We start from the raw sequence: 27,663 nt of genomic DNA on the forward strand, positions 1-27,663 counted from the left end.
TTGAATGCATCATCATACAGGGGCGCAAGGCAGTGGCAGATGATTGAGGCATACGAACACGTGCTTCGCTGTACGTAGGTATTTGCTGACGAAACATCCCACCATGGTTGCTAGGAGTTGAAGCATGTTAGGAGTGGAACAAATCCGGTTTAACAGGAACTCAAGCTACTGGCCATGGCTCTCGGGATCTGTGTGACGACAGTATTCGGCGCGGATAGTTAACCGGAAAGGTGCAACATTGTTTCATAGACGGGCTGTTGCAAGGTAAGCAGGGTCGCTTTGCTAACTGCTTCCTACCGTGCTCGCTAACGACGTGACATCTCCTGAAGAAAGGGCCTTCCACCACCATCCACTTGCCCATGAACAGGGCTGAATAACATTCCGAGAGTAATCTTGTACGCAAACACCCAGAAATGGCCGGAAGGATGACATCCCGGTGATCAATTTGGTTTAGCACTGCACGCGTTTTGCAGAGGTGTTCCCACTGGCAAATTGACGGTTCTTACTTGTGCTGAATTGTCTTTTACGTGCACTTTTGCATAATTTGGCCCTGCTATACCGAAATATAAATTAAAAATAGCGAGAACTTCATCCATGTATGCGTTCGCTGGCATTATTTCAGTGAATTGGGGACATTGTGACTGTATGTAATGAAGACCGTCAGTAGCTCCAGTTAAGTACCGCTTCTGATTTTTTATATTGGCTGAAGATGTGCATAGATTTAGAATTACAAAAACGAATAAATGGGAACCACGGGGAAGGCGGGAGCTAGAAATTCAAGACGATGAGCAAACCGAGAACACGGTAAAAGCACGAGCCAACGTTTCGTCAAGTGGAATTGTCTATCTCAAGGCGACATTTAACCGATCGACACATAACGACACATAAACGGATAAAATATCATATTGTACTTCATTTGCGAGTGCATTATTTGGGACGATTGGGCATGGACATATGATAATATTGAATAGTGAATGCGAAGACCATTGAAATTGTACATTTTCCTTAAATTTTAACATTAGAAGAAGCACGGTTGTCAGCCGAACGCCTTGCTTTCTGAATAATGACCTGCGTAACAGTGTCACTCGCTAAATAAATATACCCTACCCTAGGGGTCCTGCGAATTTGTAGTATGGATATAAACATAGCAATTTATTTTTTCACCAATTGCACCATGCTTGTTTCTTTAACTTAGTGCTCTGCTATAGCACTAAACTCAGGTCCTTAAAATTGCGGCAGCACTTATCTCACAAGGATTGTCGACGGTGATGTGAATAGCAATGGAGTAATGTAGCGACAGACCATATACGTGCATTCACATGCGACATGTGTAGTGGTAATTCTGAAACTCTCCTTGTTTCGGCTATGTGCCACATTGTCCGACATCGCTTACTTTGCTATGGTTAACTATGCATCGCTAACTTTGCTACGCCATCATATTTATTGCCATGTGAGCTGCGAACTTCGACAAGCGAATTCCTTAGCAAAATGGGCCCATGGTGAGGATTGCGCACATCGCATTTAGCCGAAGCAACGAACGTTTTGGAAAGACAATTCCTGATATTACTTATAGCGTGTACTTACATAGTGTACTTAAATTACGTACTTCCATCGCATTACTATCGAATATCATCATGAGATGGTTTGTTGCAGATTTTTTTTTTTCACTTGCTTAATTACCTGAAACCTTGATTCTGACAGCGTTACATGCAACTCATCCCGTAAAGACTGATATGAAATCTGACGGACACGCGAGCCAGATTTTTGCCGTCGTCATCGACTTCGGCTTTGACACAAAGTGCCGTATGAAGTACGAATGAAGCACCCATGTAAATAGGTCTAGGTGTACGTTAAAGAGCTCCTGGTGGTCCAAACTATTCCAGGGTCGCCCACTACGGCGCTCCTTGAAATCAAATCTTGGTTTCGGAGCGAAAAACCGCATATTTCTTTTTTTTTTCATGTGCGCGATAAGAGTGCATAAAGACGGGGAATGTTCAGCTCGCAGTTCCGTGACTGAGCATGCCTAGGGGGCAGGCGAGGACGTGTCTCCTCCTGCAGCCCCATTAGGGCTCCACATCTAGCCCCCAACGAGGCTCACACGCTTTAGCTCGGTTTGAGCCTGGGGTGATTGAAAAGGCGGGCGACTCAAAATTTTTGGCGCTTCATGTGCGCTATCTTCCCGCGAACCTTGCGTTCGAGGTCACGAAATCGGACGTTTCGGATACACGTTGAGGCCACACGCAGCACAATAAGTATCCGCTCTCAGAGAGTGGCGCTTTTCGAACCAACGTTGTAGTAGCGGTAATTCGTGGTGATGGAGTTATATCTGTGTGTTTTCTTGTGTGTGCTCGTAAATTTTTGACGCCAGTTAATTTTTATGCAAGTATCATTCTTTGCACACTTGAAACATTTTGAAACTATCTGTCTACCCGCTTATGCGAATGCAGCCGTCCAAGTTGTCTGCCAATTTGAGTCACTAGATACCTGCTCGCAGTTGCGATGACCTCGAGATTACCCCATCGTAATTATTCCGCTTCGTCATGTAATTCTCGTCATGCCGTTGTGGCCGTGCCTTCTATGCCGAATCATTGGACAAAGTATTCTAACAGCTGGGACCGCGAGGCAGCGAATGTGATTCCATCAAGGTCGATCTATTGTCCTCATTCCAGCTTCCTCATCTGATTCTCTTCGTCACATCGTCGTCGCGCCTTCCGCGGCCACTCCCTCGTCGAGTTTACCTTTAGTTTTTGCCACTAAATATGTGCTCTTCGTCATTATATCGTCGGGATCCTTGCAGAATACCCATTCAGGCTTGGCCATCCGACTCTCGCCACGCTGCCATGCGTCACACAGTCATCATGCATTCCTTTTTTTATATTGTCGTGAAGCTGTGGTGGTCATTTTAATGTCTCACTCGAGCTTCGTCTTTTGGCTTTTGTCATGATGTCGTCATACAAACTTCGTGGTGCAGTCGTCGTCACACCATCATCGTAATAGATTTCTCGTCATCATATTGTACTCACAGCTTTGTCATCCCATCGGCATCATATGGTAGTCGTCATGCATTCCTTGTCTCACCCTCCACATGATGCAGTCGTGATTCTTTCATCGTCGTCAGTCTTTCTCATCCGGCTCTCTCCAATCCATCGTCGTCACGCTATGGTCGTCACATCACGCGCTAACTATCGCGGTCTCCCGATAAGCAAGGCAGGGGCGCCACACTTAAATCCGTTTGCGACTTCCCGCTCGAGACAGATTGTCTGCGCCAGCCAATCTATCGCGAAATGAAAACACACATGCAGATGCACTCAAATTTCGCATTATTCAGTATCGTAATCGTCGTTGAATTTTATAGTCAACGAACATGTACTGCAGTTTACACGGTCGATAAAACTACAAGTCTTACTTCGTGTCTCTATTGCCTTGCTGCGCAAGCAATCTGCGACTTCTCTCTCTATTTCCCTCATCATCAATGCTCAACCAGCTTGTTTAGAAATTTTAAATATCAATATCAGTTTCTATGCTCGATTGTATTCTTTCAGAAACATTAGTATTCGTATTGGAAACTTTGATGTTCGAGCACCCAAAGTAAATGTGCAAAACTCCAATAAACTTACAAATTCACTTACAAGTACGCTTTTGTGGTATAAATGCCGCAATTGGGAAGAAAAAAAAAACTCATGGATGTTCTTCACCTAATCTTTTATTGTCTGGTTGATAAACACTGCCAGTGTAGAAATTGGGCCTAAAATTCAAGTCATTTATATAGATGACACATCGGGTAACCTGCACTTGTCATATGTAGAAAATTGTTGAAATCAAATAAACTTAGCTGCAGGTATAATTTATTCTTAATCGGGGTTTTAGCGGGAGACTGCTGATATAAGACTTCCGATTCTAACGCCAATGCATGCGCATCAGACCTTCACCTTTACTTTTGTCCAACTCTGAATAACCTTTCATTGATAAGACAAGTCAGTCTGATTGAGCGACAAAGCATTCATTTTGAGCTCGCGATTACGCTAGTCTGAATGAATTACTCAGTCTGACTAAGCCTCAGTGAGTGCAACACTATGAGTTCCTGAGAGCTAATGAGTTTGCATGAGTCTCACTCTTGTGACCCGCCGTCGGTTTGAGACGAGTTGGGCCTGCTTTAGTTAAGCATGAGTTCAAGTCAGTTTGGCTACGTCCGTTTCTTAGTGGCTCTGAGCTCAAGTAAACCCTACCGAGTAAATCCTACCTAACCATTACACCATGGACAACCCGTGCCCCAGATTGACAGGATAACATTTAGAGACATGAAGAGATAGACAGTCAACTCTCAAAAATTGCACAAAGTGCCCTGGGAATGATACTCGCAAAAGTACTTTAGCTTTGTTTATATAAACAACGTCCTAATCATTTTTTAAAATTTTGATTGGCGAAGTCTTATTGAACCTTAGCACTGCAGATCAGGTGATAAGCTTCGAAGACTGCGCTAGATGCTCAGCCGTTCTCTTCCTAAATTCACTTCCTCCTTACCTGGTTTAGTTATTTCAATAAATTATAAGTAGCAAAACTCAATCAGTTGTATGGTTGATCAAGCTTGGGAAAAATTAGGTATAACGTGATTATATTGAGAATAATTTTTTGCATGGTAATTCGATAATATAGAGAAGATTAAACCACGCCGCTTTTATTTATTACGTCCTTTGCGACTTACAACCCTATGTGTGGAGAAAATGGAAGGGTAACTGAATTTTATCGCAAACTCTGCGGCACTCACAAGGTATGGCGCTTTCCTAGTATTCCAGACCCCTGCAAATAAGGCAGAATAAATTAGTCTATTTGTGAAGAGCATGAAAAACATAAAAATTTCACAAAAGATCGTAAATATTCATAGTGTACCTTCATTGGCCTGGTGGTTGTGGCTATAACGACAACGCTAAACAAGTTGAGGAATTGCATTTAGATGTTCGCGATCGTGCATCAACACTAAAAAAACCACGGGACTACTTTAGACAAGCAGCGGCAAGGTGCTCGTCATCGCGGAATTGCACCCGTGTTTACAATCTAATGAGAAGTTAGTGCTTCGGCATTCTTCCAGCAGCAAGTTCCCAGTGACACTTTAGCGCATTTTTTTCTCCCGGCATTGGAACCTGCAGCTACATGAAAAAAAAACAACATAAGTACCAGCTAAGATTTCCAACGCGCGAGAAGGTGCACACATCGCTCTCGCTGTTGGCACACTCTACATCGTCGTTGCCGCCGCTGCAGCAGGAGGAACGCTGCGAGCGCTGAGCGAGCGGACGCGCCTCACATCGGCTCCGGCAATTTTCCTCCGGTTTACCGAAAATTCTAAGGGACCCCGTGAAATTTTGCCTCTACTAGACGGATAACATCACCCGGCGCCCGAAGATACCGCTCTGGAGCAGGTGGGCCATTTTTTGGGGCCTTTTAGGCCCATTTTTGTCTCCGCCACTTCACCCAGCTGAGCCTAACGCCCCGGACTCGATCTCCATCGTTCTCCGCGACTGCCATGGCGGCCTCCGCTTGGCGCGGGTACGATCCCGGGACGATGACATGGTCAGAAATCATCGCAGGAGCCCCGTCTTCCCTTGAAACTTCCACTCCGACGGAGGAGATAGTGGATGAAGGCCTTTTCTCGTTGGTGGCACTTCGTAAACGCCAGCAACGCTCGAACACTTCGGCGGTCAACGGACGCTCCATGAGTTCCGGCGTTTCTGTGCCTACGAATCCTGAAAAGTCCAACCCTCAGCTCTCGCACGCAGCGGGATCGAAGAAATGGCGGCCCACCGCTATGCCTCGACTCCGCAAAGAAGATTTCACGATTGTCATCAAGCCCAGAGTGACGATCTTCCTGAAGACAGCCCTGCAGAACGGTGAGCTTGGTGCTTTGCTCTCTGCCTATGTAAATCCATCTTCGGTGGACACTCTTAGTGTCTGGCCCATCTGGGACCAGAATATTGTCATTGCCACCACTCAAGACGTCCATGTGGCGAACGCGCTCGCTCATGAATTTACACTCAATGCTTCGAAAGGCCCCATCCCGGTGGTCGGACACGCCAAAGTCAACGGTGAAATCCGCAGGGGCATTATTACGATCCATGAGTAGGAAACTTCTACCACCCTGAAATCTAAAGCCCAGTGGCGCGGAGGAGAGATCGCCTTCATCCGCAAGCTGGGGAAGTGGACGATTGCCCTGCTCACCTTCGTGGGACACAGAGTACCGCGTTACGTGCACTCTAACAGTGTGGTGACTGTGGTGCACGAATATAAGCGGACTATTCCCGCGTGTTTCCGATGCGGCACCATCGGTCACCGTCCGGACTTATGCCCGAATCCTCAAGACAATCGCTGTGGACACTGCGGCGAAATGGTCGCAGTCCTCGAAGACGGCAACATGGCGCCCCACGAGTGCACTCCTTCCTGCATCGTGTGCGGTGGGGCTCATCTTACGGGCTCGCAAGACTGCAAAGCCAAATTTCGATGGCTGCAACAACCGGGCAAGCCGACCGGTCAACGAACCCAACCTCGGACTGCAGTGCCCTCGGGTTCTGACACCACTTCAAAAGCTCCCACGACTAGCAACATGAGGACGAAAGGCACAACCGGACCAGCACCACCGGCGGGCACCTTGCCTGAACGTGCCCCCAAGTCACCTCGGTCAACTAACCCGAAAGCGTCACGGGATACAGGCGCCCCTACATTCCAAGAGGGGGACTTTCCGGCTCTCGAAGGCCCTCCGTCTGGCACACCAAAGAATACGTCTCAGCCCAAGGTAGTGAGCCGAGACGGGCCTCCTCCGCCTCCCCGCACTCCTCTACCTTCTACCCCACTAAAGATTCCTCCTCATCCCCCCCTTAATTCTGACGTCGCGGACCTCCGCCGCGAGCTCCAGACTCTCCGGGCCCAAAATGCTCAACTTAACGCGAAAATTCACGCGCTAGAAACGGCTCGGTCCTCCCCGCCCCCGGCCCATGTAGCTCCGGAACCGATGCAAGTGGTGCAGGCGGACCTGACACCCTCTAGCTCTGACGTGCGTTTCACCGCCCTGGAAAACGCCCTTGCCGAATTAACGGCTCAGATATCAAATTTTGGCCAAATTCAAGACAGCCTTCTCAAGGCGGTCACAGCTACGGTTACGGCCGCCGTGACGGCCAACATTAGGACGTGGCTAGAGTCAAACCCCCGGATTTTCCGCCGAACGGGACCCCTCAAAGACGCGAACCGCCCATCAAAATTCACCCGACCCATCGATCTAACCGACCTCTTGGAGGAGCCGGAATCGCTCCAGCTGAAGGTGACGGAACCTGGGCCGGCTCTCCAAGGCGATCTCCCTACAAATCAACATGGCTGCATCCCCTCCCAACCAACTCTCTAGAGGGCGGCGCCCCCCACAAAGACAGCAAGCTCTCTTTCTTGTACAGTGGAACTGTCGGGGTTTCAAAGACAGGACGAAACGCACCCACTTAAGGGCGTACATTGAAAATCTCGAATACCCCGCCGCAGTACTTGCACTGCAAGAAACCGGGGCTGCGGTTAAGCTCTCGGGCTATAACGCTTTTCAGCGAGACCCGTCCACCTGTCTCCTAGTCCATAAAGGCTATACAGCGCAGGAGGTTGATCTCGACCTAAATCTGGAATATTCGTACGTGATGGTTTCTGTCCTCCCCCTGCGGCGAACAGATAGCCCCGTACACATACTTAATATGTACTGCCCCCCGAAACTAAATAACGTTACTTTTTCTAACATCATTAGCGCAGCGCTGAGGATCGTGGGTCGCGATCCCCTGATGATAGTGGGAGATTTTAACGCCCCCTGTCCCATGTGGGGCTATCGCAAGGAAGAGCCGCGTGGTCGTAAGTTGGCGGGACTTGTATCTACGCTGGGCATCACTCTTCTAACCGCCCCGGTCCACCCAACACGTGTAGGGAATTCTGTCACTCGGGACACCTGCCCCGACCTTACCCTCACGAAACACATCCGACACGCAGACTGGATCAATACCGAGGAGACCCTCGGTAGCGACCACTGCATACTGAACACTATCATTTATACTCGACCCTTACATCGCCCCCTTGCACAAGCCAAACTCCCCGACTGGAATGCTTTCCGCCAGACCCTCCCAGTAACTTCTCTCTTGGGACAAGGCTACTCCACTTGGGTGCACGGACTCATGCAAACACTCCGTTCACACGAAAAGCACATACAGCTTACGGAACATGCACCGGACGTGGATAACCACCTGATGCACCTCTGGGAAGCTCGCCGCAGCTTAACCAAACGATGGCGGCGGCAGAAACACAATCGTAAACTCCGCGCTCGTATCTCTGACCTTACTCAGCAAGCAGCCGAGTACGCTGTCCAGCTCGCCGACACTAACTGGGTAGATAGATGTAACAGCGCAGCAAAACAGATGTCGAGCCGCAACACTTGGCGGCTCTTCAGGAGTCTCATAGACCCTACACAAACACGGTCGGAAACCAACAAACGCCTCACTCGCGCACTACACAACTTTCAAGGAAACACGGAGCAGCTAGCGAACGCTTTGCGCTCACAATACCGCAATCAGGATCGAGACCCGCGAGGGATGGATTATTGATGCGAATAAATCCCGCCCCATAATTGTTATGTTCTCGGCATTTAAGATTAAAGAAAGCATCCTTTCCTTGAGGGCAAAGCTAAAGGGCTCTGGTGTATCTGTAGGTGAGGATTTCTGCAAAAATACCAGGCAATTGCGTAAGAGACTTATAGACTTCGGAAACGCCAGCAAACAGAATTTTACACTTCGTTATAATAAACTAATCATTAACAAAAAACATACGTTTACTGCGCAGCCACCGATAGCATCTGTGAAATGTATCCCCCTTCACACGTGCCAGCCGCCGTACCTAAGTCTGCTGCCGCCTAGGTGAATGATTCTTCATAGCTATCTGCCGTACACCAAAACGTCAAAAGCCTATCAATACTATTCACTAATGCACGAAGTGTACTCAACAAACGCATAGCTTTATCATCAGCCATTGATTCCTGTTCTGCTGACATTGTTATCATTACGGAAACGTGGCTGTCAGCAAAAATAGGCAGCAGTGAAATACTGGATTGCGAAAACACTTATAGTTTATACCGATATGACCGCGACATTCGATCAGGAGGGGGAGTTCTTATCGGTGTCAAAGATTCTCTTGTTTCTCACATCATTCCGATTACATCGTCATTAGAACTCGTGTGTGTACGGGTTGTCATTTCCAATCGCGAGTTTATTTTCTGTGCCTGATATAGACCACCCGCTGCCCCTATTTCGTTTTGCCATGAACTTCATGATGTGATTAATGACCTCATTGTTAGATACCCCACATCACCCTTGTTTATACTAGGGGACTTGAATTTTCCCAATGTTGTGTGGTCGAAGGAGGACGTAGTTGTGAAACAGAGTTTTCCTCAATTTTTAGAATTTTTGGACCTGTGCCGTGATTTTAACCTTATTCAACTTGTGCACTACCCCACGCGCACTACACTGACTTCTGCCAATATCCTGGATCTTATTCTTACCACTGCCCCCAACTTGGTTTCACCTCTAACGTTCCTGCAAGGTATAAGCGACCATGTTATGATCCATTTCACTCTTAATGCGCATGTTACTACTAAAAAAAGCTCAAAGAATATACTAGATTACAACAGAGCTGATGCCTCGTCAATAACAGCCGAATTTGAGTCTTTCATTACGAACTACTTAATGAACTTTTCGCAACGAATAGTTCATGAAAACTAGTCTCTCTATAAAAACAAACTTCTATCGATAATTGACCGCTACATACCTAAAAGAAGAATGCCTTCTAACCCCCGATCACCATGGTTTAATAATGCACTAAAGCGCCTGCGCAACAAAAAAAAAACGGGTGTTTCGCCGCGCTAAAGCTACAAATCATCCTGATCATTGGTCTCGATATCACCGCATTGCCAGTGAATATTGTTCGGCAACAGCCAGTGCCAAAAACACATTCCTAAATAATACTCTGCCCTCGTTTCTGGTTTCTAACACACGGAAGTTTTGGTCTATTGTTGCAGGTACTAAAAAGAATGTTCTTCAATTAATCTAATCAGACGTGCCAGTTCCAACTCACGAGTGCTGCGAAATTCTGAATAATACCTTCTCGTCATTTTTTCAGCGATCAGTACAGCCAAATTTTCCATTCTTATCGTCCCCAAGTTTTCCGCCTATGGATCCTATCTCGCTTGACTGGATTGGCATCGGCAAACGTATCAGAAATCAAAAAATTTCTTCATCTTGTGGTCCCGACTTCATTAATTCAAAAATGCTAAAGTGTACTGAAGTTTTTTCAAGTGTTATTTTATCAAAGATTTTTTACCAGTCCCTACAGCTTTCTACCCTGCCCAAAGACTGGAAGGTGGGAAAGGTGGTTCCGGTCCATAAATCAGGTGACACTCACTCCTCCAATAATTATCGACCAATTTCATTGACATGCATTCCAAGTAAAATATTAGAGCACACAATTTATTCACACCTCATTAATTTCCTCGAGATGAATTCTTTCTTTAACAACGCACAACATGGATGGATGGATGGATACAACTTTCTTGTATGTCCGGCAAGGTTTAACCCAACTCTTGTCTTTTACCAATGACTTGTTTATTAATGTAGATCAGCAACTTGATACTGACTGTGTATTTCTGGACTTCTCGCGAGCTTTTGATTCTGTTTCTCATGCTAACCCATGCTAAGCCATGCTAACGTATAAGTTTGTGCGCTAAGAGTCCTTGCTGTGGTTCTCTTACCACTACGTCAGCATAGATGACATAGATGCTGACCTGCGAGCTTCCGTGCTGGGAAAATGATAGAAAAGTGTGGTCATGAAGCGGCCAGCTATGCCGCTGCTCTGCCGCAGGTATGCAGGACTCCTGTGAGGTGCGAAAGCTACCGTTACATCTGTGCCGATCATAGCTTTCCTTCTCAAGATACGCTGAAAACGAGGCATGGTGGTGTGTACACGCGGACAAGCATACATGCCAATTGCTTAAAATTTCTTCCACATGTGAATATTCAAAGCTTCGGAGTCATAAGCTTACGCTACACATGTTTTGTGGCCTGTTTACATTAAGGAAATATAACAGTTTTCAAGTCCTCGGCACATATTCCGGAACGTTCTTTTTTATTTCAAAGGACATCAAAGTTGGTGCACTAAACTATAGAAAATAATATATTAAAATGCAGAGGAAAAGAACGCTGTGCTAGTATAAGAAATACTGCCTATTTACTGACGGCTACAACAAGCCGTATGATATATAGAAGGCTGCTTACCTTTTCCTTCTCTTCGTAGTAGGTTACCTTGTGGAAATATCCAGAAAGTGAGTGCTCTTCGAAACGTGATCGCACACATAAGGGGTAATCGAGTTGCGTGTACTTTCCACGACTAACTGCGAGGAAACCCTTTTGGTTCAGTAACTGCGTCCAGATTTAAAAAAAATTGTTACAGTGGTAGACAAGACAGAGAGCTCAACAAAAAAGTTTGAGTTTGCTTTTTATGTCACAACTGCTTCCGTAGTTTATTCGTTTAAGTACGTTGTGTACTGTACTTTCTTAATTTCTGGAGGTTTCACTACTCACACGAGTTCTGTTACGTAAAACTCATAGCTGAAAACAAAACTGAATTACCTACCCTTAGTATTAGTATACTCGTGAATTTATTGTCTAAGTAATAGTTATGGCCTTCATATCCTCACTGAAAAACTGAATAAAAAGACGACAACCATCCAGCAATCAATGTACAAAATCCGCGTTCCGGTCAAACTTAAGCAATCATTTGTCTTGTTAATCAGACCACGAAATGTTGAACCATATGAGGGAAGACCAGACAGCGAGTGAGCAGCTAAATATTTTTCTTTAAATTGGGCATTTTTGTGTGGCACCAATGTTAAGTGTTTCAAAGTTGTATATTGCACTCGAATCCCCAGTCGTTTTTTTATATTGACCAAGAAATCAAGCGGGATTGCCACCTGGTGGACAGTAGATGAACCATGTCATGCGCGGATGGCGTGTCGCGTCATCTGCTGTTCCTTGCGTGTCACATGTGTCAGTATGGCGAGCACATTCTCTATAAACTGATTGCTCAGTCGCGGTAACGCACTAGAATATGGCTTTATGCATTTATTTACCCTTTGCTGAATCATTTGCCAATGTATTTTGTCATTGCGCTGTAGTAATTGGAGTGACTCTACGTGGCGAGGCTATGAATAAGTCAAGGTAGCGTCCTCCACAAGACATAATTACGTCATATGTGCTGCCGCTTTGTGTTTCAAGCCCATCAAAAACAGCATTTCGCGTCGTTCCAAACAAATTCGGTGGTAGCAGTGCTTTGGTGACTGCGCCATACGTTTGTGATTTCGCAATCTTAACAATAAGTAAGTGAGATGAAGATCAGCAAGCAGTTAAAAAAAAGGGACTGTTTTAAACAGTCATACAGAATATACGCTTTATCTGGGTATTTTGGTATAGCTATTTCGTGGTGGATAAGCGACAGACTCATCTGCGCTTAAAAATAATTTTGCGTCACGGCTTAATTTTGGCAGTGTAATACTTTGATTTCATGTCATAAAAAGCAAGCGAGAGCACAGTAATAAACGAATAATATGTGCGCCAATGCAGTAGCTATAGGCCGTACGTCATAAAGTGATCGGCTGGCGGCTATTACTATGCGTTCGTTAGTGTGACGCTCTTTGCATGGCGGAAAGTAGCCTTTCTTGTTGCTTTTATACTTGAACATAAATTTTGCACCTTCATATTACGTCAACATTTTAGCTTCGAAGTCGCGCACACGTAACCACGACAATACATATGTGCGCTTGAACGTGATGTTCTTACAGCTACTGTGATAAAAAGAATGGGGTGTGAAGTAAGGTCTCAGTCCTACTAGTGTGCCGTCATTCAATGGCGTAGCTTGTTTTCGTAACTTTCTTTAAATGATTTTGACTGAAAAGAAAGAAAAAAGGGGCCAACAGTTACCTTACCAGACAATAGGGGTAAGCGATGTTTGCCCTGCTTGCACCTGACCTTCGTCACTGTTAAGCACGGAGTGCTGTTAAGTAACCCACAGGAAACGGTGCGGGATTGCTTCGACTTTCCGCTCCCACAGCACGGGATTTTCTTGTTGCTGTGAGATTTCCTAGGCTCGGTCGGCTCTAACGGCTGAATCGGCGCGCCGACGGCGAGCCCTTTCACGGGCGAGTTCTCGCTGCCGCTCCTGGAACACTGCCAGTTACTCGGGGAAGCGCACAACGCGCCGCCACCCCATCTGTTTTCCGATAATGAAGTGAACAGAAGAGAAGCCGGCGCAGCGTGCGCCATCCCCTATCCCGCCCTTTTCCTTCCCGGCGGAAGCAAAACGGCTCTGACTAGTTCTGCGCGTGGCGTGAGCACACGCCTATGCAGATGGAATCCTTGCTAATGACTAACGCTGCGGCACCAGCGCAGCTGTCAACTCCTGAAACACCCCTTTCGCGCAGCTGTTCTGCTCTGCGAGCAACAGTTGTTTTTTTTTTTTTGCGTGACAATAACTCCACTGTAACATGTGAGCCAACAGAAGCTTCGCTTGTAAAAAAAAAAAAAAAAAACATTGAGGAGGCATTCCACTTTGTGAAGGTGGATCACCTACGAAGCTGTAGCATGTCACGCAGGTAAAGACGTGGGTACATGTATTTTCATTATCTCCCAATGGTAGTGGCGATATCTTTGTGATTACTGTGATATACAATGATTCGATCGGTTACAACTTGATATAAAATTTAGGAAGTAGTTAAATCTATGCTCGACCGTTATTGAGTGCTTCAGTGACTTCGATTAGTTTTGCACTTCAAACCAAACTTTCTAGCACAAACTGAGTGAACCATTTCTTATCTGGTTCCGAAATGTCCACATTGAAGTCTCCAAAAATGGTCACACGTGTCATCTCGGCTAACCCATGCAAAGGGTGCGGTCATATACTTCTCGATATCCCACTTGGTTGTGCCTGAAGATATATACACAGTGGATATCACAATTCTGTCTTAAGTGTCTACGTCACAGGCATCCCTGCAGTTGGTGGCATTCTCCTCTTCTCGGTCAAGGGTGCATGGTTGTGCGTACATTTCGTCCTTTGCGTATGCCTCGTGCTCGTGAGTCTATGTGTACTTCACAAACGATTGCGGTGTGCCAATCGACTTGAAACTATGCATCTTCATTGATGTATTTCATTTATTAATATTTACTTTTAATAATATTTATATTTAATTTTAGTAGGGGCGGAGTGCTTGAAGCCTGCTTCACCTACGCCAAGGGCCGCCTCGGTATTGCGCTATCTCCAGGATCGGCCGACGCTCACCTTCTCACGCGATAGCGTTAAGGGCCTCGTGTCAAAGAAAATCTGGTGCGCGCGTGGGCGGCGCTGACCTTTACAGAAAAATAATCCCGAACGTGCATCCGACGTAATGGCGGCCACATCGGGAGGGGGGGGGCGAGCAGAAGAAAGAAGAACCAAACAACTCGCCTTTGGGCATAGAATTCGCGCCAGCGTTTCCAGGAACACATAATGGTTACATAAGCTGCAGTTGTCAGGAAACCTGAGAAGCAGTCAAGGATCTTTCAGTGCTATCACCTTGCACTCTTACAGGCGAAGCTTAAGGGACCTCCAATTGTCTTTATTGCTGACGCTCCAACAGGAAAACTACATGGAAATCTTCATTTGTTTCATTCAATTGTCATTATTTATGATTACTACTAATATACTCATTAGGGGTGGAGTGTTTAAAGCCTGATTCACCTCCACCGCGGGTCGGTGCGGTTTTGCACAACCTCCGGGACCAGCCCACATTTTTGTCCGAGGAAACAAACGATGAATTAGAGAGTAGAGGTACAACAGCTTAAGCTGTAAAAAAGAGTCGCGTAGAAGTGCATACAAGCGCTGAAATAGAGTGTCAATACGGGTTAATAGTTTTACCAGCTCTTTTTTATTTATTTTACCCAATGCACTTCTGGCAGAAAATGCTGTATTAGCTGAGATCCCCAACAGAAATGCCAACAGAGTATGCAGAAGGCAAGTGAAATATCAACAAAAAACACTAATGAAGTGTTCAAACAAACCGTGTCGCTTATTGTCAGTTCCTTCTTTAATGAGAATTTGCGTGCCTTTCGGACAAAATGGGTGCGTTCTGTGCGTATCATGCTTAAGTATGCCTCAGGAAGACACTATATGATCCGTTCAATGAAGTGAGCTCGTTTTTTAGCTTACCATCGGCTGAAATCTATCGCGGAAAAGTGTCGCCATGTGTGCTTCAACCGTGCCTTTAAACAGCTGTCTGCACTACTGCAATGATTGCTGCCTCCTGTAACTTGATTTTAAGGCGAACAGGCTACCTGAAGTGGACGGGGACGCGACGAATGAGTGCCTTTTAGCACCTGGGTGGCAGCTGCTGGTATTTCTGAGGCGGCCGCCTCGTACTTGGAACAGCAGCAGCATGTAGCAGCAGCGGCATGAACAGTAACCGCATGAAATTAGCAGCGTTTACGACGAATTTTCTCGTAACGAACACTGTTGGACATGACCTGGCAAGAACATAAATTACACTTGAAAGTTATTTATTTTTTTATGTGTAACGTTGAAACGGTACCACATCCCTGCCGCACAAACAGCTTCGTGGCCTCTGCCTCAGACAGTAATTTCGTGCTGTGTGCCCCATACTGCGCCGAGTGCTCTCTGGAGCACCTGTGAAAATCCGAAACATTGCTTGCGCCCTTGAAGAGATTACTGTAAAGAAAAGCCTCTGCTTGACAGGCACATTTCGCAGCAACTCGTGCACCTCCCTTTGGCATAGAAACATCTTTGCCATGCTCCCCCCTCCCCACACCGAATCATACATTTAAACCAACCCTTGCTACCACTATAGAATGACTTCGTTTTGCTTAATGCTAAAGTTAAGTTAACGGTCACATTTGACGCCCTCGGACAGGGCGAATATCTGCGATAAATTGACACTTTAATAAGCGCGCGTACCTAAGCTGCCACCAACAAGGAAAACAAGTGGGCGCTGCACCACGCTCAGCTCAGTCAGCTTAGCAGTACAGTGCCGCCTTCTACTTCTTTCATGACAGTTATGCGCACCTATAATATGTTTTCATGAGAGAGTACACACACCCAAGCTTCTCAGATAATTTTGCACACCGTAGAACATCCCGGAGGGGTTTTAAGGCATCGCCCAGGGCGTTCTCGTTGCAAAGGTGTAAAAGTAGTCTGACCGCAAGCTTGAGCTATTTATTACTATTATTTGGTGTTCACAGCAGCTGCCGTTACATTAGTGCGTAAGCATCATGGGAACCATTACTCGAAAATCCGTCGGTGCCCCAGCGGCACGGGAAGAAGTTCCGAAAATGGCCGACGGCGCGAAAAGTAAAAGCACGTCACGAAATGGTCGGATTGTCTTAGTTTCTCAGCGAGATTCATCGGAAAAAATTAAAGAGTGGCTTTGAAAACAAAGTTTGATAAATAGCGGTCTGGATTGGGATCAAACTCAGGCCTCCGGCGAGCGAGACCTCCATGCTTCCCTGACGTCACGGCGGCTCCACGGTTCTCGTCGACTAAAGGGGTGCCTAGTGCGTGCGTGTTTGCACACGTGAGTGCGCAGCCATTGGGGAGGACATGGCGACACGTCCTGAGTGTGCAGAATGAGTGCATAAAAAAGGGGCCTTAAACTGCACATCAACTGCGTGAGCGTTCCTTCGAGTAATGAATTCTTCGTGGGCAAACGAGCGCGTTGAAAGGCTTGGCGCGCTTTGATTTTGGCATACCGAGGCTAAGTTAGAATGCACGCGAGAACTTGCGCGGACAAGGAATGCGTGGAAAAAAGACCTTTCAGAAACAGACGATAACGCTTTCGCATTCCCACACTCGCGCAGTATTAAGTATCTCTGCCGAATTTCCTCGGCCTCAACCCATGCACCATCGAAGCACGAGGTTGGAAATGTGCTGCATTCTTGGTGGTGTCAACAATTTGAGCACTAACATGCGGCTTCCTGCATCTTGTTTTTCTTGCAATAGCAAAACGATTCCATCGAATTCCAACGAGTCCACGCGAATTTCCTAATTTCATCGCTCCACCTAGTCTTCTGCCGTCCTCGGTTGCGTTTCCCTTCTCTTGGTATCTATTCTGTAACACTAATGGTCCAACGGTTGTCTAACCTGCGCATCACATGACCTGTCCATCACCATTTCTTTCTTTTAATGTCATTTAGAATATCGGCTATGCTCCTTTGTTGTCTGATCCAAACCGCTCTATTTATGTATCTTAACGCTATCCTAGCATTCTTCGTTCCATCGCTCTTTGCCCAGTCCATAACTTATTCTGAAGCTTCTTTGTCAGTTTTCAAGTCTCTGTCCCATGTGTCAGCACCGGGAAAATGCACTGATTGTACACCTTCCCTTTCAATGATAACGGTCAGCTTCCAGTCAGGAGCTGACAATGTCTGCCGTATGCGATCCAACCCATTTTATTATTCTATGAATTTCCTTCTGATGATCAGAGTCTCCTGTGATTAATTGACCTAGGTGAACCCACTTCTTCACTGACTCTAGTGGATGACTGGCGATCCTGAATTCTTGTTCTCTTGCCCGGCTATTCTTCATTATTGTTGTCTTCTGCATATTAATCTTCAGCCCTACTCTTACGCTCTCTCTGTTAGGGTGCTTTATCATTTGTTGCAAGTCGTCTGCAGTGTTGCTGAATAGAACAATGTCATCGGCAAATCGAGGGTTGCTGAGATATTCGCCGTCGGTCCTTACTCCTAAGTCTTCCCAGTTTAATAGCTTCAATACTTCTTACAAGCACGCAGTGAATAGCATTGGAGAGATTGTGTCTCTTTGTCTGACCCCTAGGGGTCAGACAAAGCGTTCCATAATAGCGCTCCCAATACGAGAACCTATAAAGAAAGCTTTCTTTATAGGTTCTCGTATTGGGAACGCTTAACGCCTGCTTCAACTCCGCAGCGGATATGCTCGGTATTTTACTATCTTCGGGATCGGCCCTCGTATGGGGAGTGCTTAACGCCGGGCCGGTCCGCGGTGCTGGTGAAGCAGGCGTTAAGCACTCCCCACACATTACAATTCAGCCTTTATTTTCTCTTAGACAGAGAAGGAGACAGGACTAAAAGCTCAGAAGCTTGACAGAGGTCCTGCGTCTTTTATCGACTTGGCAGTACAGTACACAGGCAGCGATTTTCATTTTTCTAAATAAACACTGAAAGAAGATAATAAAACACTTCGAAAAAGAAAGCGGGGGCCGATACCGAAGATTGTGCAATGCCGGGCCGACTCGTGGCGGAGATAAAGGAGGCGTTAAGCACTCCACGTACGTGCGTGGGCCGATCCAGTAGATAGTGCAATGCCAGGCAGACCCGCGAGGGAGGCGCAGTTCACCATTAAGAGGCCCACATATACAGTTTCTCTGGTCATCCTTCTGCACCTAATGGAGGGGCAATGAGTTTTTTTTTAAGAAAACAGTGCGGTCATGAACCTGTGTGGATTCGATTTAGGTAATTTACATAAATAAAAAATGGACTCCAACCCACTGTATGAATGTGGTTGGCGAGCGAAGGTGTGGTATCACCTGATGTGACTGACCAACGTGACGTAGCCTTGAACGGCATCCTGTGTAGAATTATCACGATGCCCTTGTGCATAATGTCACGCAGTCGGGATGGTGGAGAAAGCAGCAAAACTGCATTCGACGAAGCTTGCGTTTTATTTGGCGAACCTGTGCCCTCAAAAACAGGCTACACTCAAAGAACAACAGTAGCTGCGAACACAGTCGGCAATCGTCAAAAATCAGATCGGCGAGTCAATCGCGTCGCCTTTTATGCATCAGTCATCGAAAGTTCCAGATTATTTGCTGATTCCCGCGTCTCTTTCAGAAAGTGCTGCACAATTCGCGTTGCTCATACAATAAGATTACACAAGCGTCGGTGCCAACAGAAAACGGATAAAATCATCGATAACGTTCGAGAAACTTCTGACACATGCAGGCGTGTCCAGGGCCGAGCCGTAACGAATATTGATTAGCCGGTGAAAAGCGTACACCGATGAAAGATAAACTGCGGGTATCAATATTGACACGTGTACTTGCATATCTTTTTGGGGTGACCGCATCTCATCATATAACAAATGTCATCGCTCATAAGGGGACGCGTCCGCATGTATATGGAAGTTTCTGGAATGTCATCCATTGTTCATTCTGCTGTGGTGTTGTTACCCAAGCTTGGGTAATCTGATTGCACGTACGACGCGAACCCTGGAGAACTTTCTTGAAGACAAGCAGGCACCAGCGATTACTCTGCAACCTTCGATGAATCATGTATAAAAGCTGACGCGCTTGACGCGCTCATCAAATTTTTGACGATCGCCGACTGCGGTCGTCGCTGTCGTCGTTCTTTGAGTCTGGCTTATTTTGAGGGCACAAGTTCGCCAAATAAAACAGTACTTTCGTCATTCCCTGTGTTGCTGCTTTGTTCACCGTCACTACTACGTGACATCTGATGACGGTGCATTGCGTTCAAGTACCGGACGCCCCCTCCAAGCCGTTAGTCAAGCCCGACCGCGTATGACAACACCAACGTCGCCAAGAACCAGCGAGGTAGCCGCAAGCTGCAAGGACTGCCACCAGAGCACGGACTTTTTCCTGAGATGACAAGGAAGATCGCTGCCAAGTCAACCCCAATGGCAGCCCCAGAGTCCTCCATTGTGCTGCAACAGCCCGGAGAACCACCGACCTTCCGTCGATCATCATTTGAAGGTCGGGATAACTGGCTTGAAACATACGAAAGGGTCGCTACATTCAACTACTGTAACTCCAACGGCAAGCTCCGACATGGGTATTTCGCCTTAGAAGACGCCGCAAGGACTTGGTTTGAGGACCGGAAATCAACCCTGATCGCCGACTGTGTTCGTCGCTGTGGACGTTCTTTGAGTATAGCCTGTTTTTGAAGGCAGAAGTTCGCTCAATAAAAGACCAATTTCGTCATTCCCAGTTCTTCTGCTTTATTCACAGTCACTAAATATTTACGTTGCTGTTTCCATTGCCGCTCATCGTGTTCACGCTGCTAATCTGGAGTCCTAACTGTGCGCGGCCTCTACATAGCGCTATCAGAACGCAAATGAAATCAGTTGCCAGGTGGGTTGTTACGACAACGAAGAGCCGCGGATCCCGAGTTTCGCTTGCAACCCTTTTCGCAAAGGTGGAAAGGTGGTCAATTTTTATTATTTCCCCCGCACGGCTGGTGCCACCTTTTCCGCAGATCCACGCAGGCAAGCGAAATCTGGTGGCGCGGCATATGACCCCGAGGCGCACGCGGCGCGTGCCTCCCGCTGCGATTGGTTGACTTTTAGGGCTGCGGCGGCAAAGAAATCGCGGGATCCTAGTCATATGTAGCTTCACCCTAAAATTCAATGATAAAACTAATCGAAAACGACGATGCCCCTTGTAAAGGTGGGCAACGAAAAAGCTATGTTTAAATTACACATGGCATACAAACGGTAAGCGCAGACAAGAAAGAGATCTGAAGTTCATGAAAGTGTACAAAGTACACGAAGAGCGTTTTCCAGTGAAGTGGGCATAATGTGCAGAAAGGGCGGGGAGCATGCAAATGGCAGGGTGGAGGGCTTCCTTGGGACTGAGCTCGTCAAAACGTCGATCCTTGTGTGTGTTGGCAGCGGCCGCACGACCTCTCGGCGTTCACTGGCCGGAGCTTGACAGAGGTATTGCAGTAGCCATACGGTCCGGCTGGACACCCTAGCAGCGTTCTCCAGCCGCAGACTTCGCGAGGGACTAGATGAGGTGCTTGCGCTCACGTGGGAGCTTGTTTACGTGGGAGCGTCACGTGGGAGCAATCTTTATAGATTGCCGCCGTCCTCCTCCCCTGCGCTTTCCCTCAACCCTCACCCTCCAACTGGACGAGCGCCTTAACGCCCTTTTTTCTTGCTTGTTTTTGCTTCCACCACCATCGCGGTGCCAAACATTGCAAGCGTCGTACGCAGGCACCACCTTTCGCGCATTCGTTGTGCTTTTGTGGCCTGGTCCCGCGTTTGCGATGGCGCGCTGCTGTGCCTTGGGGTGCAGCACACATGAAAGGGGCGGCAAGCGACTATTCCGCATTCCATCAGCCAAGCAAGACATAGTACAGAGGAAGGTGCGGCTTCAAGCAATTCACCGGATTGATTTCAACCTAACGCAATAGTCGCGGCGCTGGGAGGTAAGCCAGCTATTTTTCACTCTTCAGTAATCACATATGCTCCCACTTGTTGTATGCGGCTTCGTTAGTTTTTCGTTCTCTTAAGTTCCGGATCTTCACACTGCGTTTATTTGCAACTTCCGTGCCCGACTTCGATCAGGTCGTCTTCAAGCACGCGTGTTTTTTTTTCGACTCAGTCATAGATTTCATGGTGCTGTCTTCGCTTGGCCTGAATGTATGCCAACAGTACCGTTTGAGTGTATCGCCGTTTGTTATGAAACTGTGAGGGTGCGTAGGCACACAGGCAAGCTGAAGACATTCCGATCATTATTAGTCGTTATCGCTCTTTGGCGCCTTACGCATCCGTGTTGAACCGTTAAGAACCGGGACCAAATGTACTCGGTCCACCGCACCGCTGCGAGGACCGTACCTTGAAAGCAATCTGCAATACTCACAAAGAGTGCCGATTGCTGTTAGAGCGTTGCGCTTTGTGTTGTCGCCGCTTAGCTAGCGTTGAAGAGAGAAGCGTGGAGAACGCGGAGAGCTTCTTGGAAGAGCGTCTGCTAGTTCAGCGCCCCGTAAGGCGAGCCAACGCTGGCGCAGTAGGAAGAGAGAGATCACTCTACCTCTATTTTATTTGGCCATTAGCTGCCCCCGCACTCCGCACGCCATCTTCAATCTGATGCCGCGTCCTTCAAGATCGCCAGCTCCTCCCTAACTCATCCTCGCTTCTTTTGCTGTCGCTCCGCATGAAGACTACTGATTCGTTTGGACTCTGATGCAGGCTTATGCTGCAGCTTCGCGCCCACTTCCTCACCGACAATTTTTGTTGATGCGCAAAGGCCTGATTCTGCCTTGTCGTGTTCGTAGCAATGACACCGCACTGAACCCACACACATCACCATAATTGCTTTACAAACCATGAAATAAACATTAATAAAGCTTTCTGGAGGCAGGATTAGAACGCATCACATAGAAGAGAAGCCCGATATTGGAACCATTATTCCACGGACCCTTGGACAAGCCAAACCAGTGCAATGAGCAGTGATTGCGCGTGCTGGAAGAGTCTTATTACCTTCTGCATTCAAGTATTTTAAACTTATTTCAAATTTATTAATCCGTAACAAACAAAGCCCCAATGAACATCTGAATCCTCAAGCACGAGCATAAGCGCAATCCGTGCAGTAGTCATCATTCCCGCGGTGGCTCAACGATTGCAGCGCCAGAGTTCGCTGTGGTAAGTGTAGGAAACACTATGAGGCGAAACGACAGGATAACACCTATCTCCTTTCCTACCCTCACTGCGGTTGCACATGGCATGTCTGAACGCTGCAGTGCATGCCCATTCTTGGAGATAATCTGCAGTGTATTCGCAGAGTATGCGATGCGCCATAGCTGATGCTTTGGTGTCCGCTGTATTCTGGCGCCCCTAAATCGCGTTGCAGCGAGAGGAAACATGAAGGGGAGTTTGATTATTACAGCTGCCGCTATTCATCATACCAGACTCCTGAAAGCTAGTGTGCGCGGTTTTCTAGCGAGAGGCGTTCAAGCTTTCTGAGCACGTATGACACCGCGTTTCCTAATTTATGTTAGTGAAGGTTCACAGCAAGTCACACAGCTGATAAACCTACTGTGCTTACTTCGTATGGTTTCATAATAATTGGCTATCACACAAATTGGCATGGACCTATGGTGAGAACTCACGCTTTTCTCCATGGCATGGAATCCTCCTTCTCATGCCTTCCCCTTCCTTAGGAAGCCTATATTTCAACCGGTCATTACTGCGGAATGACTTACTTTGCGCAATTTCAAAGACAATGTTGTAGCTCACATTTCACGCGCTCATGCGCTGGATATAATATACTACCGCAATCAGTGCTTCGTATTCGGTGCGAAACTGTTACTTTTTGACGTAATTAGCTTTGCGTATGAGGACACATGTGCGGTGACGTCGCCTCACTGTTGTATTTGTGAAAAATAATGCCGTGAATTTATTAGGGCACACTCAAAAACAACTTGCTTCCATTTGATTCCGTTGATGGGCGCCAAATCGCCCGTAGTATCTTTGCAGATAGCTCAGATGTAGGGTGCATTGTAGGGTACCTTAGCATGTTCGGACGACACACCGCGCAAGGTGGTGGCCAGAAGAAACAACGCCCAGGCAGCCCCCACACGTCTCACAACGCTCGCGTGATCTGAGCTGCCAATGGAGTTGCAGGCGTCACGCACGGTGGTGCACGAGATCAGACCAACGGGTAATCATTAGTAGGAGCCACGGCCCAGTGATATATCAGATTTAGTTAGCTTAGCAGCTTCCGTTCGCTCAGACCAGTGCACAGACACAGCAGCTAGCTACAACGTTAGTGCCCGCTGCGAAAGCCGGAGCTCCACCACCGAGTAGATGCAGCGTAGCGTTTATGATGCATCCAGTTCGCTTCGCCGTTTATGCATCCAAACAAACTTCGCGCTTCTCACGATCCTCTATGTACAATACGCGAGCTACGCATACGCAGTCACTGTTTCGGAACAACAACGGCGGCGCTGACGCCGACGTTGTTACTGTGCCTTCAGCATACGCATGCTAGCTATCACATTAAAAGCTGTCGTAATAAAATGTGTCAAATGACGCAACCACAGAGCATTACGCGAGGGTTTTCAAAGGAACCGTCACGATACCATTTACACTGGGCAAACATTGATGCACACAACTCTTTGAATTGTGCGACCATCCTTGTCATCGCTTGCAATAATGCTCCGACATGTTGACTACCATTTGTTATCACGCTATGAATGCGCGTTCCGGCCTCCTTCTTAGCATTTCAAATATTCAAGATGTGAGAATCCGCGGTAGCTTGCAAGGGCTATCCTAAACTCTTGTGAGGTCCTCTCTTGGTAGAAACAGGACATATGAGAAACATTGTCACAAAAGAAAAAGCGCTGCCATATCCTCAACGGGTACTGTAAACACGTACGGAAGGAATTAACAATAATAAATACATTACTCATGGTGTGCTCCATAACAATAAAATATGTGATTGTTTTCGTAAGCACAAGAAACTATACAGCAATCTTTTAAGGCATATTAGTGTTGTTCCTATTGTTAGACAATTAAGTCAACTGCTGGTATCACCAAGCTGATCAGCTTCCCGACTGCGAGATTGCATACAAATTCGTTAAATTGTTTTGTTTATAATCTAAAATGCATATTTAACACGCTAGTAGTTATACACGGATATCATTTCGATTTACCAACAGAAAGTCTTTTATAAAACTTAACGCTTCCAAATCATGAAAGCGGAAGAAACCGAAACTCTGGAACATTATTTACACTTATGAATTACATGTACGTACTAGAAGTGATAATTCAAGAATTGCACATCATGAATAAATAGCGAGCCATACGAATGATTTCAGTGGTTTAGGTGTTGAGCCTGGACAGTGCGTAAAGGGCGCAGCTAACGCTTTCGATAAGCGCCAAAAGACGGCGATGCAATTCATTTCGCATTTATGGCCTATTGACACCAAGCCACAACCTCCCGGACACGGTCACCAATATCACTAGAAACGTGATCCTGGAACTGACATAACGGCACAGAAATATCTACGCACATATTTTCAATACGTACCGAGGTCATGTGCGCGAACAATTAGGTAACATGTTGTTTTCCCTTCAGTCAGGATATCCTCTTTCTCTAACATCAACATACCGGGCTTTCAATCCCATAGTGTCTGTTCGCATGCCGGGCTGAAATCTAAGAATCTTCTGCTAACGAGACTTCCGACTCCCGCAAGCTGCTACCTAGAACCTACACGAAGCTTTAAACATAAAATTATAAGCACTCGGTTACTGTAATAGCTACACTTTACAATGTTTCTCTGTAACTTGAACCGAAATATAGCATTGCAGCCGCAGAAGCTTACCTTCTTTACCATCTGCACTCGGTGGTCATTATTTTTCTTTGCTGTATTTATAGGTGCTGGAAAAGTATCGAGGGAAGTATCATTAGAGGGCTGGGCAAAAGCGCTGTGCGACAAAAGAAAGATTCAAAAATACTCAGGCCACAGTTCATGTTCTTACAGTTAGAATCATCTTCTTGCCCACAGATAGGGAATGCGGAGAAACATACAATGGAAAGATGCTCTATAGCCAGGAATTCGAGGAAGAATGTTTTTGCATGGAGAAATACAGCATCCCGTCATTTCTACACAATGAGAGTCGTCATATTCAAACAAAAGTGTATATTTATTTATCTAAATACATATCTGTATGAAAATAAACTAACATTTTGAACACCGCAAAATGTTTCAGTACCTGCAGCATACAAAAGACAGGTGCCTGAAACTGTGAAAAATGTACGTGCAGATAGGAGCGCTCAAATGACCTAAGAAAAACCAGTCCTCTCGTTGATGTCTGATGCATATGGCCCAGCAATTGCATAGTGTTGCGTCAGGAAAGAAGTGTTTTTTAAATAGGTTTCAAGGTGGGCATCAGACGGGACAAAACGTCCTTCCTTTGTTTCTCGTTTCCTCCGCTCTCATTTTCCACTCATGCGGCTGAATTTACTTTAATATTTCGCCCTTCCTAGACAAAACCTGCCGGGCGAATCAGTTAAGTTCTCGGAGTGAAGGGCTTCATACGAGCGATATGTATGTACAACCTCAGAATTGGCGGAGCGCTGTCACGTTGCGGTGGCACGCGCCAGTCGATTGTTTACTTGACTGAGCTGGTCAACAACGACGTAGGGGCCAGCATAGTTGGCGAGAAGTTTCTGACACAGACCACGTTTGCGCACCGGGCACCACAGACCAATGACATCCCCTGGAGAATGGCCACATCCCGATGGTGCCTGACGCACCGTGATTTTGACTGGTCTTGCGTAGCCAGAGTACGGGTGCGGGCCAAGCGTCGAGCTTCTTGAGGAAGAGACAGAGCCTGGGCGATAGAAAGATTTTCGCGGTTGGAGAAAGAAAATAAGGTGTCCACTGGGTGACTCTACGGATGAGCGTAGAGGAGGAAAAACGAGCTGTAGCCAGTGGTTTCGTGCTTTGAAGTGTTAAGGGGGTATGTAATAAAGGGCAAAATGCCGTCCCAATCATTATGGTTCGATGCCGCGTAGCGGATAAACATGTTTACCAGTATGCGGTTGGTGCGTTTTCGAGTGGCGAAAGCTAGTAGTGCACCATTTAAGAAGCTCTTCTACGATATCTGCAGTAAACTGGCGGCCGGGTCGCTGATGATGACTCGAGGAGGAACCAAAAATGATTGAGTGAAGCGAAAAGGGGAAAGTTAGCTGGTGGTACCACATGGTAAAATAGCCGTCTCACAGTACTGAATCGATAACCGTATGAACAGGGTGGTGCCAGCGTCTGCGATTGGTCCGCTTTCCCTTACATCGCTTGCGGTGGCTCGTCGACAGTTGCGGCGGCATGCAACAGAAGCTTAAGAATGATGCTAAAACGGATCCTCAGCAAAGAAGAGTTGGCAGAACGAGGTCGTAAACGTGACGAAACTGCTCGAAAACGTTACACGGCCACACAAAAAGTTTTATTGCACGCAAATAAACCCATACTCTCTGGCAGGTGCGAGTAGCCAGTGCCTGAGCGACCGGTGGCAGCCATCTTTTATTCCTTTCGGAACGGGGCAGCCTGCGGCTATTCAGAAGCAAATTCAGTTTTGTTCGGCATATTAATGCATCTTGCACGCGTACACGCCACTATAACGCGGTGAGTTTTTGTGGTTTTGTGACGTCGCGTGAGATGCAGGTGAAGTGGGTGCAACTCGAAAACTCTTGACCGATAGCCGAGGGCTAATGGCGAAAAGGCGTCCAATCAGATATAACTTCTTTTTTTCGTTGGGTCAAATCATGCATAACCAGTGTGTGCACGTCGTATCAGATGTTGAGCTATCGCGGTTTTCGTGACGTCGCGTGAGAGACAGGTGAAGTGGGAGTGCTCCAAAAAAGTTTTCAACCAATCGCGCAGGGCTGACGGCAAAATCGAAATAGAAAAGTTTGGAATAGTTTTACGTTATAGAGCCCCTGGTGAGATGATCGGCAGCTACAATGATCAAACGGTTTCCTTTCGACTAACGGGGAAAGGGACCCATTAGGTCAATTCCATCTTGCTCGAAAGGAAGGTAGGACCCGTCAGTGGTCGTAGGAGGCCGGCTGGTGTCTTAGCTAGCTGTTTGTGGGCCTGACCCTGGCGGAACCGGCAGTATACCTATCAGCCGACCGACGTATTCGGGGACAGTAAAAGCGTTCTTCGGCATGAAGAAATGTACGTGCTATTTCTACATATCGGTAGGTAGAATCGTCGGACGTGGTCAGCTAAATAGTGGAACGAATCTTTACCGGAACTGCAAGAAGGAAGCGGACACCAATGGCTTCGAAAG

At 46.8% G+C, this 27,663-nt stretch overlaps 1 protein-coding gene across 3 annotated transcripts in view; it reads right to left on the reverse strand.

Annotated features, from left to right (window-relative positions):
- The window catches only part of LOC126526352 (uncharacterized), a 57,464-nt gene that overhangs the window by 12,327 nt on the left and 17,474 nt on the right, over positions 1-27,663 (reverse strand). For 2 of the 3 annotated variants that reach the window (XM_050174250.3, XM_072289679.1), the window contains exons 3-5: positions 25,191-25,246; positions 11,325-11,468; positions 4,766-4,797 (exon numbers count right to left, since the gene is read on the reverse strand). In XM_050174250.3, the coding sequence (XP_050030207.2) occupies positions 4,766-4,797; positions 11,325-11,468; positions 25,191-25,246 (232 nt within the window). Of the gene's footprint in view, positions 1-4,765; positions 4,798-11,324; positions 11,469-13,030; positions 13,277-25,190; positions 25,247-27,663 lie in introns of those variants that run through there. The other variant, XR_011895988.1, reaches the window with a different exon arrangement.

This window comes from Dermacentor andersoni, chromosome 8 (assembly GCF_023375885.2).
Source record: "Dermacentor andersoni chromosome 8, qqDerAnde1_hic_scaffold, whole genome shotgun sequence".
NCBI lineage: Eukaryota > Metazoa > Arthropoda > Arachnida > Ixodida > Ixodidae > Dermacentor > Dermacentor andersoni.